At 53.1% G+C, this 13,931-nt stretch overlaps 2 protein-coding genes across 2 annotated transcripts in view; one reads left to right on the plus strand and one right to left on the minus strand.

Annotated features, from left to right (window-relative positions):
- The first annotated feature begins 73 nt into the window (after positions 1–73).
- Positions 74–13,931, plus strand: part of RARG (retinoic acid receptor gamma) — a 37,082-nt gene continuing 23,224 nt past the window's right edge. The window contains exons 1-2 of the mRNA XM_045287342.1: positions 74–462; positions 8,088–8,248. The gene's annotated coding sequence lies outside the window, so the exon portion shown is untranslated. The remainder of the gene's footprint in view (positions 463–8,087; positions 8,249–13,931) is intronic.
- On the minus strand, positions 5,672–6,208 carry LOC123521359 (sperm mitochondrial-associated cysteine-rich protein). Its single transcript, XM_045287217.1, has one exon. The coding sequence runs from the start codon at positions 6,206–6,208 to the stop codon at positions 5,672–5,674; it is 537 nt and encodes a 178-aa protein (XP_045143152.1).

The following is a 13,931-nucleotide window of genomic DNA, read 5'->3' on the forward strand; positions in this document are numbered from 1 at the left end:
GGGCGTGTGCCGCCCGCCGGGTGGGATCTCGCCCACTGCCCGCTGTCTTTCGGCGACACCCGCTTCTCGGGCCCTGGGATCCCTGCGGACCACCTTGAAGCGAAGACCCGTTGTCTTTGCTCCCCGGTGCCGTGGCTTCCGCAGCCGTGTGCGGGGAAGATGCCCGTGCTCCCGCCGAGCCTGGGGTCGCAGCATCCCACGGAACACGCGGGCACCTCGCTTTTCTCCTCTCTCCCGCAGTGACCTCCAGGCGACCAGTCAGTGCGGCCGAGGCACCTGAGGGAGGCAGTGTGGTGTTACGAACTTGGACTCTCCCGGCAGACCCACTCAACCCCTACCCCTGTGGCCTTGGACCAGCCAACTAACTTCTCAGCGCCCCTGTGTCTCCGTCTGAAGTCCCAGGACAGCCCTGCCCCAATACAGGCTGACGTTCAGAGGCAACGAGGCATAGGTGGTTCACAGGTACAGCCTACTTCCTCTGGTCTGTGCTGTGCCGGTGCTCCAACGTCACCCCACCCCATTCCCCCTCAATCTCTGCTGGCTGCCGCCAGGGCTGCTGCCCATTCCTTTTCCCCTGGAAGGTTCTTCTCCGGTATATCGACATGGTTACGTCCCTCACCTCGTGCAATTCTCTACTCAAATGTCACCTTATCAGTGAGGCCTTCCTTGGCCATCCTGTTTGAAATAACAACGCCACCACCACCTCCAGCCCAGTAACCCACCCTCTTTCTTCACAGTGCTCTCATTCCCTTTCATGTTGTGTTTCTGCATAGGACTGAACACCATCTGGCACACTCGATCTCTTATGTGTTTGTTTATCGGTAGACAGCCCCTCTCGCTAGACTTTTAGCTGTTTGGTTAATTTGTAGTATCTATCCCCAGCACTTAAAAACAGTGGTCAGTTTGATACGTAATCAACTTTAACACTTGGTGAGAAACTTAGTGAGTCAATTAATCCATATACATTACTTTTTGACGTGTCTGGTTTACGTTAACTGTTAACATTTATCGAACAGTTAATGTACCTAAATTCTGTGTGAAGAAGCCCTAGGCCAACTGCAATAGATAAATTGCCTCATTTAACTGTCTGAACAACTAATAAGGTAAATAAGATGCTATTACTATCCCCCAGGGTTGGAAAGGTTAATAAGTAAGATGTCCACATGCCAAGGAGAATCAGAATTGGAATCCAGATCTCTAGATCTGGGTTCAGATGGCTTCTGAAAATATTAAATGAGTTTACCTACCTATGCAGGTAACTGCCAGTTTTCTATATATTAAGGCTTTGGCCTTCCCTAACTATTAAGACCCCTCCCTGGGATGTAAAAAAAAAAGCCCAAAACAATGTATACTAGAGGAGTCTTGGTGGTGTAGTGGTTGCAGATTGGGCTGTGATCTGCATGGTGCGCAGTTCGAAACTACCAGCAGCTCCCTCGGAAGCAAGACTGGGTTTCCTACTTCCGTAAACAGTTACAGACTCAAGGGGTGGCCCCAAGGGGTGGCCATGAGTCAGCATTGACTGGATGGCAATGAGTTTTGGTTGAACTCCCCCAACAGGACTGAGGAGGGAAAACCCTGATGGTCTGTCTGCTTCCACTAAGATTACAGCCAAGAAATGTCCATGGAAAAATTACATTCTGTGGCACTTGGGGTCACCCTGATTTGGAGTTGTCTTAAAACAACAAGAGTCCTAGGTCCTGGGGGACGACGGTGGGCATGCCTGGGTTGAACATCTTGATAAATGCTTTTTAGTGATAAAGTAAACAGCTGAGATTTATAGCCTGCAAGTTTCAAAGTGCCTTCAGCCCTAGCTGACAAACTTCTGGAGGCTGAGGAGGAAGTAGTAATTCCCATGCTTTTGTCTAGAAATGTTAAGACTCAAAAATAATGACTTTCCCAAGGCCGCTCAGTAAGTAAAGCCCTTTGGGACCCAAATGCCCTCCCTCCCAGGCCTGGGCTTCAGCCACTTGAGCTGATGACACCAATGCTCTCAGCTCTTGGTGGTCTTTTTTTGTGTGGGGTGGGGTGGATGTCATTCGACATGGAGGCAGGAGATGGGATGAGCTGACCTTGCATTCCTGGCCTCCTGTTTCCCAGGAAGAAGAGCAGGGTATTTTTGTCCCCCACGAGGAAATTGCATTTTGCTAAGAATAAACCAAAATCAAAATTATATTATTTTGGATTATTGAGTTGATTGTAGGACTTATTCTAAACATGCTTACTCCTTAGGTTTCCTCTGGCCCTGTGAGCTGTGAAGCACTGTCAGGAAAGGTCCTAGCCATGGGAAAGTTGCCACTGGAGGACTTCAGAGGATCTGTCCCCGGAACATGTGTCTAGGGAAGGGTGGGGAAGGTTGGAGGGAGCCACACTGAAGTGCTAGCTTACAGGGCAGGTGGAAAGGATGCTCCCGGGGCCCTGGGAAGCATGCTTGCCAGAGGAGCATGACTACAACTCTTACATTCGTTCACACATACACTACAGAGACAGCATGGTTTCAGGAATCTCATACTCAGCACACAGATTCAACCATTATTATGATTTTGGTACTTTTGCTCCTACTATTACTTTTTTTCTGCCCCCCCCCTTTTTTTTCCTTGCCTGAAATGATTAAAAATAAATGTCATGTGCATCTCTAGACAATAAGGACCTAGTCTTACATTTCCCTAGAGGCATTTTTTGAATATCCAACAAAATCCAACTCATTCCTTGGCATCATAAATACTCAGTCCATAATAAAATGTCCCTCGCTGTCTCAGAATGCCTTTTTACAGTTGGGTTGTCTATGTCAGGAACCAAATAAGAGCTACTTGGTTCAGTTAGTAATGTTGCTCTCTCTCTGTCTCTGTCTCTCCTCGCTCTCTCGCTCTCTCTCTTGCAACTTTCCCCCCCAGCTATTGCCCAGCTGAAGAAACTGGGTGGGTTTCCCTTGAGGATGAATGTGTCCGCTTGCTTCCCTGCTGTGTCATTTAGTCTGTTCCTCCATTCTCTGTATTTCCTGTCTCGTGGAACTTAGCTCTAAAGACTTGATTCGGTTCATTTCCGTTTTTTGTTTGTCAAGAATCCTTCCTCGGTAGAGTGCTCCATATCGCACACCATCAGGCAGCCGAGGTGTGCCCGGTCAATGGTGCCAAGACTCGCCAATGGGGTCAGGTGGTGACAGCTTGATCCCACCCCTGTGAAGACCTCCCCCAGCCATCATCTTTGGCTTTACCCATTGATGATTCTCACTTCAATCCATTATTTCCTTAGGATTTGCAAAACGGGGCTCTTTCTCATGCTACATTCCATTAGCTAGAATTCTTCAGTAAATAAGAAGTCTTCTCGATCAATTAGAGATATTTTGTTACCCTAAAATCCAGTTTATGCAGATAGGACAGGCAGCATAAATGCTTCATTTTGAGTCTTTTTTTCTTTATCAATTTTCAGAATTGAAAGTTGGGAGAAGCATCATGTTAGAAATGTGGTTTAGGGTTTTGTTCTTTTTTAAGAAGGCTTAGAAGAGCTGAGTAGGGATGGATCACCTAGGGCAGAGGTTCTCAACCTTCCTAATGCTACGACCCTTTCCTATAGTTCCTCATGTGGTGGTGACCCCCAACCATAAAACTGTTTTTGTTGCTACTTCTTAACTGTAATTTGCTACTGTTATGAATCAGGCAACCCCTATGAAAGAGTCAGGCGACCCCCAAAGGGTCTCGACCCACAGGTTGAGAACCGCTGACCTAGGGAGTGAGTGGGGAAGGAGGCGCTATCTTCTGTTAGCCATGTCCAGCCCTGTCCCTCCAGTGCCTGAGGTGTACGCGAGGCAGAGACACTGGACCTCTCAATGTCTTGGCCATTGGGCAGCGGTGGTGAGATGGACAGGACAGGTGTGCTATGATTTTGGTGCTTTTGCTCCTACTATTTCTTTCTGCCCCCCCCCTTTTTTTTCCTTGCCTGAAATGATTAAAAATAAATGTCATGTGCATCTCTAGCTAGCTGTAGGATTCAAGGAGGGAGAGATGGAAAGATAGATAAGAGATTTAAAACCAGATATGGAGAGGCAGAAAGAGAGATGGGAAGTAGAAAAGCAAAACACTAGACATGAGAGATAAGCGAGACAGCGAGACAAAGACAGAAGAGGAAACAAATAGAACAGTGGACAAAATGCACCCCCACATGATTTAAAAAACAAAAATGCACCCCCACACAAACAAGGCCAGAAGAGCACAGGCATACGGGTGGGAGGAAAGGCCGACAGGAAGACAGGGATTGAGACAAGGGAGAGAGCGAGTGCCAGGCGTGCTATATTACATTGGCTTTAGATTATAGGGAAAGCTAAAAGGAGAAGCAGAGGTATAGAGCATGGGCAGAACACATGTAGCGACACAGCTAGGTGGAAATGAGCCCGAGTGGCAAAGTAGGTTCAATGTCGGGCAGCTAACCACCATGTTAGTGGTTCAAACCCACCACCTGCTCCAAGGGAGAAAGATGAGGCTGTCTGCTGTGACACAGATTGTGCGTCTTCCTGTTCTACATTGTAAAGATCCAGAGTCGCGATGCTCTCTCTGTCCTCTAGGGTCTCCCTGGGTTTAGTTTGGTTTGGTTTGGTTTGCAAGCTAGGGGAAGCCGGGATGTCCCAGGGATAGTAAAGGAGGAGAGGAATGGAGACAATGACATAGGAAAGAACTAGAGATGGACAGGGAAGAACAGAAGGTTCTGGAGAAAGAAGGCGAGAAAGAGAAGAGAGAAACCGAGCAGCACAGGAGCCAGAGAACCTGAGACACACGGAAGGACTCTCAACCTAAAACCCGATCCTGGGAAGGTATCTGGGGCGCTCACTTCCAACTACCTCTCCCTGCCCCAGGGTCAGGGTTTCTGTCTGGGTGAGTGTGGGAGAAATCATCCATCGGGAACTCGAGTCCAAGGATTCCTGCTTCTCTCACCTCCCAAACTGGGTAAGCATGGATGCCACAGACGGACGGACGGACGGACGGGATTATTGCCGCCAGATTGAGGTCACAGACGCTAGGCCAGCTCCCGGATTTGAAAGATGTCTAGACAGAGAGCGCCAGGTTCGGGGAAGCTAAGGCTTGTGTGTAGGCTGATGGGATGGGAGGAGAGGGAGGAGTCAAGAACCCTCTGCTCAGCTGGCCTTCTTTGACTCTAGGTGAGAGGTCAGGGTCCAGAGACTCGGGGTTTAATTAGGGGGACAGGCAGAGGGGTCCAAGGACAAGAGGTGGCCCCTGCCCAGAGGACCCCCTGTCGCCTCTAGAGGAGGAGACCAGCTTACCCATGTGAACTGCTAAGCAGTCTCCAACGGAGGCTGACCAGAGGAGAAGAAATGGGCGTCTTGCTTACCTTCTAGGCCGAGAGAAAGCCTCTGAGAAGAACCGTTTCTAGTCCAGAAGCTGCAGAGGAGAAAGTTCCGGAGCCCCCGGCAGCTCCCCCAGAAACCAACTTCAGAGACTCCTCCTCACCCACCAAGGACAGAGGGGAAGGGCAGAGGGGCTGCTCACTGTCAGCTACCTCTACCTGCTTTGATGCTGCCCAAAGACCCATCTCGCCTGCCTCCCCTATGCCGTGCCCACCCCCATCTGGGGCGAAGGGCAGGGGCAAAGGCTCTTGAGCCTGCAGAAGCAGCTGCAAGAAGACTCTAGGAGGCTGGTCGTTTTTAGGGGAGACAGCAGCCCACCTATGCTATCTGGCAGCGCCCTGGAGAGGTGTGTTGCCCCTTGCTGCAACTGCAGCAGCAACAGCAGCAGCTGCTGCGTCCTTCAGTGGCACCTGGAGGCCCCCAAGCAGCCCCTGGGCCACGATTGCAGCTGTCGAGGCAGCCCCAGCAGGAGATGGGGTAGGCAGCTCGGCCTTTGGAGCAAGGGTAAACCGGGCGAGGCGGGAGGTGGCAGCAGGTCACTGGTGCACCAGCACAGAGGCTGCAGGAGGTATGGGGGACAACCAAGGGTGGACAGGCAGGACAGGGAGGGTACGAACAGACACAGGGTGGGCCAGGCAAGCTGGGACAGGAGGGGCAGGGAGCCACAGAAGAAGGGCAGGCAGAGCAGGAGCAGGTGGGAAGGGGGCAGGCAGGGCAGGGGCAGGCACAGACTGAGGAGGGGCAGGCAAGGCTAGGAGAGACAGCAGGTGGGCCATGCCCAGAGGGCATCGGAGGCTGGTGGCGGGCAACCTTCTTGTTCCGAGGCCCCACACGGAGTCCCAGGGAGAAGTCCATGCAGCTGCAGGAGTGGCAGGGCTGGAGTCTGGGGGAAGGAGGAAAGCCAAGGAGACAGACTGTGGTGGGGGTGAGCAGGATTAAACCTAAGACACGCTGAGCCTTGCTGAGCCTTTGGGGAGCTCAGCCCTCCCTTTCAGACCTACCTGGCAGTGGTTGCCTCCCCCACCCCCACCCCCAGCCTCTGCTACACCCCAAACCCTCTAAGGACATCAGACCAGAACGTGTGCCTCCCACCCTTGGGCTCTCTGTTCGCTCGGATCCTTCTGTGGTTAGTGCCCAGTTTTTCTTCCCCACCTGACAAGGCCCTACCCCTGGGAAGCCTTTCCCTTCACTCAATCAAAAAGTATCTCTTGAGCCCAGGCACCTGCCCCCTGCTGAGGTGAGGCTCCTTCCCCATCACTCTGACCTTGATGGCCAGCACTGCCTCTGCAGGCCCCAGCAGCCCAGGGCTGGGACTTGGGAAGAAACAGCTCCGTAGCGGCAGCAGCCCCCTGGAAGACTAAGACGGTGATGTGGCTGGCTGGGAGTTGACAAGGGGAGGTGGGATGCCTAGATTCTGGGAATTTCCAAGTAGGGGTGGGAGGGCCTGGCGATTCCTAGGAGATGGCCAGCCTGGGCAGTGATTATTTGAGGATTTATTATGCCCTGAGGATGCAGCGGTGACTCCTGGGACTGCTAACCACAAGATCAGCAGTTCAAAACCACCACCTGCTCTGAGGAAGAAGGATGAGGCTTTCTAGGACCGTAGAGAATTGCAGTCTTGGAAACCCACAGGGGGGCAGTTCTACCCTGTTCTATAGGGTCACTGCAGAGAGAGGAGAGAGAGAGAAAGAGATCATTTTAATAATAATAATAATATGCATCCAAGGAGCCCAGGTGGCGTTGTGGGTTACCAACGTCAAGGCTGGTCATTGGAAACCATCTGCTCTGTAGGCTTTCAGCTCCTTTAAATAGTGACCCTCTGGGAAACCCACAGGGGCAGTTCTACTCTGTCCCATAGGGCCGCTTCAGTTAGAATGGATGCATTTTCCTTTCAATACATCTGGCACTGGCCTTGGTGGTGGACAGAGTTTCCTGAGAGGCAGAGTGGAGACAAAAGAATGGCAAACAGGTAAACAAGGGAATCAGCTCGCTTATTTCAGAGCGTGAGCGTGACTACGGGGAAGCAGGATGGGACGATAAAAAGTGAGTCAGAGGGAGATGGATCAGTCATCAGGAGCAGCCAAACAGGCTGAGCTTACAGTACTGCCCTTCAGCACTTTGGGAGGGAGAGGATCCATGAAGCACTGGCCCCTGAGCCTGGGGCTAGATGGAGTCCAGGAGGCTGGGGTGTGGGTGGGGGGAATAAAGTGGAGGAGCTGGGAGAAAGGAGTGTCCTGGCAGAGGCTGCGGTCCAACGTGGGAGGGTTAGGGAAGGTGTCACTGAGAAGTGACTTAGCCATCCTCTGAGGGACGTGAGGGAGGGAGCTGTGTAAATAACTAGTGAGAGAACCTTGCAGGGGGGGCAGGGGGCAAGTGCAATGAGCAGAAGGGCAGGGTAAGACCATGGCGGAGAAAGCTGGGGGTCTTCTTGGTCCTAGCCCTGCCCCTGGTTCAAATCTTCCGCTCCCAGCCACTTTGGAAGACAGCTTGGCACCATCTGTTCCAATCAAGGGAGAAAAAGGAGCCTCTCAGCCCCTAGTGCCACCCACTGTCTCGGGAACGCACAGGGGCAGTTCTACGCTGTGCTGCAGCGTACAGGGTGGCATCGACTCCTTGGCAGTAAGTTTGGTGTCTTTTCCAGTTCCCGTTGAGCCTATACATCATAAAACTCTTGTCTGTGTGTACTCGGAAACGTGCAAGAGCATTCATTACAGTATTGTTTTGTTTTTTAAAGGCCCAAACTGAAAACATTTAAAACATCCATCAACAGTAGAATGAAAAAAACAAGACCGGTATGCTCATGCAATTGACTAGAACGCAACAGTGAAAATGAACAAAAGCCAGCTATTTGCAACAGTTTGTCTGGATCTCCCCAACAAGACACAGAGCACAAAGGTAAGGCACAAGTGAGTACTGCAGTATCATTTCATTTCTATAGTCCTACAGAGGAGGCAATATTAAGTAACATTATTGAGGGATACATGTTTTAGAACTCTAACTTTGCATAGCTCTAAAACTGTTTTAAAAACAAGAGAAGCATTATCACAGAGTCAGGAGGTAGGATGCTACCTTTTAAGGAAGGGAGGGAATTATGAACTGGAAGGGTTACATGAGGGAGACTTCTGGAATGCAGGAAACGTTTTTGTTTCTTAACAGCTATATTGACATATCGTTCAGATACCGTAGTTCCATAATTTAAGCATGTTAAAAATAATTGTGCAGTCGCCACTACGATCAATTTTAGAACATTGTCTTCTGTCTTGTACTTTTTATAACTAGCTCCCTGTTTCCCCCCAACCTCTTCTGCTATAACCCTAAGGAGCTATTAATCCAGTTACTGTCGCTATAGATTTCCCCAGCCTTGCTTTCACATGAAGAAAAACACATAATAGGAAATATTATTTCTTGACCTAGATGGCAGCTAATTCCAGTTTGGTCTTCACACTGTTCATAATATATTTATATATACCAGACCTAAAGAGTATCTATGGAAAAAAAATGTTTCTATAGTTGATGGTGGTGATGGTCGCACGACTTTTAAAAATATATTGAAACCATTGAATTGTACGGTATGTGAACTATATGTCAGTAAAAAGTGGTGCTTTTTTGTTTTTTAAGGAATGTCTACGCAGTGTCCCACGGCACTGTGTTCAGACCTGTATCTTAGTTTGACACTCCCTAGTCCAGACACTGGCCTTGCCCATCAGTCCTCAGGGACAATGACTTTCTTTATGTTTCTGGCACCTATCAGTACTCAGTGAATTCTTGCTGAATGTCGTGGCATGAAATCCCAAAATAGCTGATCTCACGGAGAGGTGGGCAGTAGTCATGACAGTACACTGAGCAGGGGACCTCGAGGACATGGGTTCCCATCTCGGCAATGCCGCTACCCAGCTGTGCAATACTGGGTGAGTTGCTTAACTTCTCTAGTTGTGAATTTCCTTCTTTAGAAAACAAGGAAGATAATTACCACCTCTCTGAACAGCTACGTGGTGGATTCAGTGAGATAATACACATCCCTAGCACAATGCCTGGTACCTAGTAGGTAGACAACAAAGGGTAACTTTCCAACACCCCCACATCAGCCCCTTAACTATTCTCCAGAGGAGTCCACCAGAAGAGGCAGCCATCCATCAAACCCTGGGCTCCCATCCTTGGGTCCCATTGAAGATGTAGTCTGGCCAACTGAAGCTGAACAGAACCCCAGCAGTGGCGGGAATCAGCAAGGGAGGCAGGATGCCCAAGTTCGGGGAGTTTCCACTGAGGGGAAGTCCCAGGTGTGGGGGTGGGGGTGCCAGGCTGGCCTCAACCAGATGCCCTGTCCACAGGGGGTATAGGCACAGGAATGAAAGAGGGCCAAGGCAAGGCTGGAACGTCCCCTCCTTGGTCCTGTGACCTCTTTGCCGGTTCTGCACAAGGCGCAATCACTGAGAGGCCTGCTCCTTCCTCTGAGGGGGTCCCACGTTAGGCCCCTCCACTTTCTCAAGCCTTAAAAGGAACCTTGGTGTCTGGGCAAGAGGTACTGGAAGTTCCCCAGTAGCCAGAGAAGAGGGACCCTAAGCCCCTGGCTGGCAGCTGTGCAGACAGCTGCACCTACACACACACCCACACACACCTCCTACAGGCTCCAGGCAAGCTTGGAGGCAGACATGCTCCCTCCAGGGAGTGGAACAGGTCAGGGCTGGATCAGGAGAGGCGTGTGAGCGAGTGTGTGTACGTGCCCATGGCAGAGCCGGCTCTGAGGAGAAGGCTTTTCTGTCTGGCGAGGCTCTGGGGGAGCAAATGCAGGAATGCGCCCCCTCCAAACCTGGCAGTTGTGCCATGCGGAGTACCTCCCTTTCCCTTTCTGGAGGAAGAGATGGAGAAATAGGTGGAATCATTCCAGGGCAGGGTTACCAGGTATCCCATAGTTCTCCTTTGATGATCATCTCTCCTTTGTGACACAGCAAAATTCAGCTGGACTAGAGCACCACCCCCATCCCCCTGCCATGTTTTTCTAGAGGCTGAGAGTCAGGACTCCAGCTCTGCAGTCTTTGCACACACTTCTGGTCCACCCTGTTCTTCACTTGGCTCCTCACTTTTCCCCAGCAGGAGTTCTCTCCAGAATCTCCTGACTAGGGAAGAATCCCTACTGCTCACTCTCAGGGCACCACCTGCCTCCCCACTGGAGCCAGCCCTGCTGCAGTGTTGCGTGTTAACTGATCAACATTGGACTCTTCCATGAGGCTGTAAACCTGCCGGGGCAAGGACTACCCCTGGGTATTCCCAGGGCCTAGCACAGTGCCTGGCACCCAGTAGATGTTCCAGAAGGATCTGGTGAATTAATGCATGGCACCTGTTCATTCGGGGGGAGGCATTTCTAGCTACTCCTGGTTGTTGCTTAGTTAGCCGTGAGTTTCAAAATTGAGGTCTGTTTTGTAGTCGGATCTGGGCAGCATCAGAGTTGGTGAGAACCTTCCACACACAAACTCATTCACCAGGAAGGCAAGAGTCTGGCAGGCAGCAGAGCAGGCTGGTCTGAGGGGTGGAGTTGAGCAGTAGAGGGGGTAGTGGGGGGAGGGTTGGCACCAGCCTTGGCACACAGGAGCCTTCTTTGGGAGGGGGAAGAGGTGGGAGAAGAGGGGAGGAAGGGAAAGAGGACCCATGTTGTACAAAACATGTTTTCATCACATGCTCCCTGGGTGCCCTGGTCTCTAAGCCCCGACAGCACTTCCGTGTCTTAATGATGTCCTTGGGGGTTGTAACACAGCCTCCCCCCCACCCCTGCAGACATCTGCCAGCCACCTCTGAGCTTGGAACAGGGCATCCCTCACAGCACTGAGCTGGGCCTGCAAACATGGCTTGCCTGTCTGTGCTGCCCCCAGCATGGGGGCAGGGGCAGAGGTGAATGTTAGGGCTGTGTGACAGCACAGGCAGGGCGGCTGGGCAGGTGTGCCAGGAGTCCTTTCCTCCCCTCATCGCCTCTTCTTGGGGGCCTTTGCTCTGTGAGGGGGGGAGCAGGGGCAACCTGGTGGATCTAGAGGCCCCCCCATGTCATCTCTCCAGGTTACTGTGGTGACCTCCAGGTTACGGGGGTGACTGAGTGGAGCAGCCACAAAGAGAGCAAAGCCTAGAAGTGAAGACGGGCCAAAGGAAAGAGAAATGAAGGGAGCCCCCACCACGCCACCGGTTTCCAGAGAAGGAGGCCCCTCTCTCCTAGCGAGCCTGAACCTGAGCCTAAGCTTAGTCCTGATCCTGGAATCCAGGCAGGACACTGGCTCCACTGCACCATGGGGAGCGTAGGGAGGGTGGGGAGAGAAAGAATCCCAGCCCTTCAAGAGAAATGAAGGGAGCCCCCACCACGCCACCAGTTTCCAGAGAAGGAGGCCCCTCTCTCCTAGCGAGCCTGAGCCTGAGCCTAAGCTTGGTCCTGGTCCTGGAATCCAGGCAGGACACTGGCTCCACTGCACCATGGGGAGCGTAGGGAGGGTGGGGAGAGAAAGAATTCCAGCCCTTCAAGATGAGGAGGATGGGGATGAAGCTGATGCCTTCTTCCTCCTCCTCCCCAATTTGCCTCTGCTGTTTCCCAGCCTGCTGCAGGGCACAGGCCCCAGTTGTTGAGTCCTGGGGAGGAGTAGTTGGGGGGAGGGGGTACAGCAGAGGTGGAACTGAGAAGCCCCAGGGGAGGGGCTTGCATAGGGTGGGTCTTCCTGGGCATCTCCTCCCACCACCTCCCTGGCTGCCTTGGTTGACCACTGAGGACAGAGGAGGCAGCCAGCCAGCCAGCCAGAAGGAGCAGATGGATGGACAAACACCAGCCAAGGACAAAGACAGGCAGACTAGACAGACAAACCGAGACAAAGAGGGCAGAGGCAGACAGAGTCCTCTCCCTCTTGAGGCTCCCCCAGGGGTTTCTGTCCCGTTTTGGTGTCTCTGGTCCCATGTGCTACCTTGGGACCACACAGTCTGTGAGCCCCAGCTCTTGGTCACTAGGCGCTGTCCGAGGCCCCTCTGAAGAAAGAAAAGGGGAGTGTTGAGAGGCGATCCCAGCAGGGACGAGTCATGGGGTGGTGCCTGGTTCTATGTCAAGATGCCCAGCCAGGGTGGGAGTGGTACCCTTGCCTGGTTCCTGAGGACAGGAGACTCATTCATTGCAAACCAAGTACAGATGTGCTGAGGAGGGTACAGGGGGGGTGGGAGAAGTTAGGGCCACATTCCCAAACCACAACTGGGTCTGCCCTCCTTCCACCAGCCACCACCACCAGGGCAGGAGGGGTTAAGTTTGGAGCTTCCTGGCAGGAGCCCTGACACACTGGCTGGCTGGCAGGCGCCATCCCACCCCAGCCTGGAAGCCTGGGTCCAACTCCCTGACACCAGCCCCTCCCACCCTGCTGAGAGTTGCTCCCAGGGAAACCAAGCCAAGTCAACAGCAGCCAGGCCACCTGGGGACGGGACCCTAGAGTACCTATTCCCAGTTCTCCCCAGCCTGCCCCTCACCCCCAAGAACCGGGAGGAGGACCTTGTCTGTGCCCCCTGTGACGTGTGTGTCTGGGCTCTCCTGAGAAGGCCACACACAGCATGCCCCCTCCCCTCTCTCCTTTCCTTCCCCTTACTCTGGCTACCCAAAGTGGCCTCTCCCAGGAGGGAGGGTACCAGGCCCCCAGGGTGGCAGTGAGGACAGAGCACAGTCATTCCAGCACGGAAAATGTGATGTGACCCAGGAGTCCAGGTCCCCAGTGCTGGCCACCCTGGGAGTGTTTGTGTCCCTCTCTCCGGAGCCCTCCCCAGTCCCCATCACTGCTCTCCTGTTTTCCTTACTCCCACCCCAACTCCCCAGGGCCCCTGCACCCAGTTGGCACTCCCCCCCCTTCCCTTTTGCTCCGGGGTCCCCGCCTGCTGCAAAGCTGAGCACCCATACTGGCCATGTAGAAATTAGAGACTTGTCCCCATCAGACACTGACTCTGGGCAAAACATGTATACACAGCCCCAGAGTCAACAACATTCATGGCACATCTACCAGGCTGCAGGTGGGGACCAGGCCGGGCCTGGCTGGGACAGGCGGGCAGACGGGCAGGCAGGCAGGCAGGCAGGCAGGGCGGCGCTGGCCACCTAGGCAGACACACACCCTCAGCCTCAGCCTTCTCCCTCACGCCCTGCCCAGGGCTCCTCCCACCCTCTGGCAGTTCCCCTTCCACATCCAAGTCTAAAGGTGGGAACCTTTTTGACAGCCAGAGACCCAGGAACCCTAACTCTTCAGCTGCCTGCAGCTAGGGCAAGGGGGCAGGGTGGGGGTGGGGTGTCTACATGCCCAGGCCTCAGCACCCCTCACTAAGCCTCTCTAGTTGCTCTGGGAGCTGGAGGACTCTGGCCTAGGCAGGGGATGTGAGAGACTACTTAGACTTGCAGTGAAGGCTGGGCCACGAGTAAGAACGTCGGTCCCTGTCGTGGCATCTCCCTGGCCGGCACTGCCCTCCTGGGGACCTGGGTGCAGCCCCCATTGCCTACCCCGAGAAGTCGGAGGGGCTGGCACCACCCATCCAACAGCCTGGCCAGAGACGGCTCAGCCAATCCCCCACACGGCAGGAAAGGGAGACGTGC

The sequence above is a fragment of the Echinops telfairi genome, unplaced genomic scaffold (assembly GCF_000313985.2).
Source record: "Echinops telfairi isolate 266 unplaced genomic scaffold, ASM31398v2 ScPeMD7_12;HRSCAF=54, whole genome shotgun sequence".
Lineage (NCBI taxonomy): Eukaryota > Metazoa > Chordata > Mammalia > Afrosoricida > Tenrecidae > Echinops > Echinops telfairi.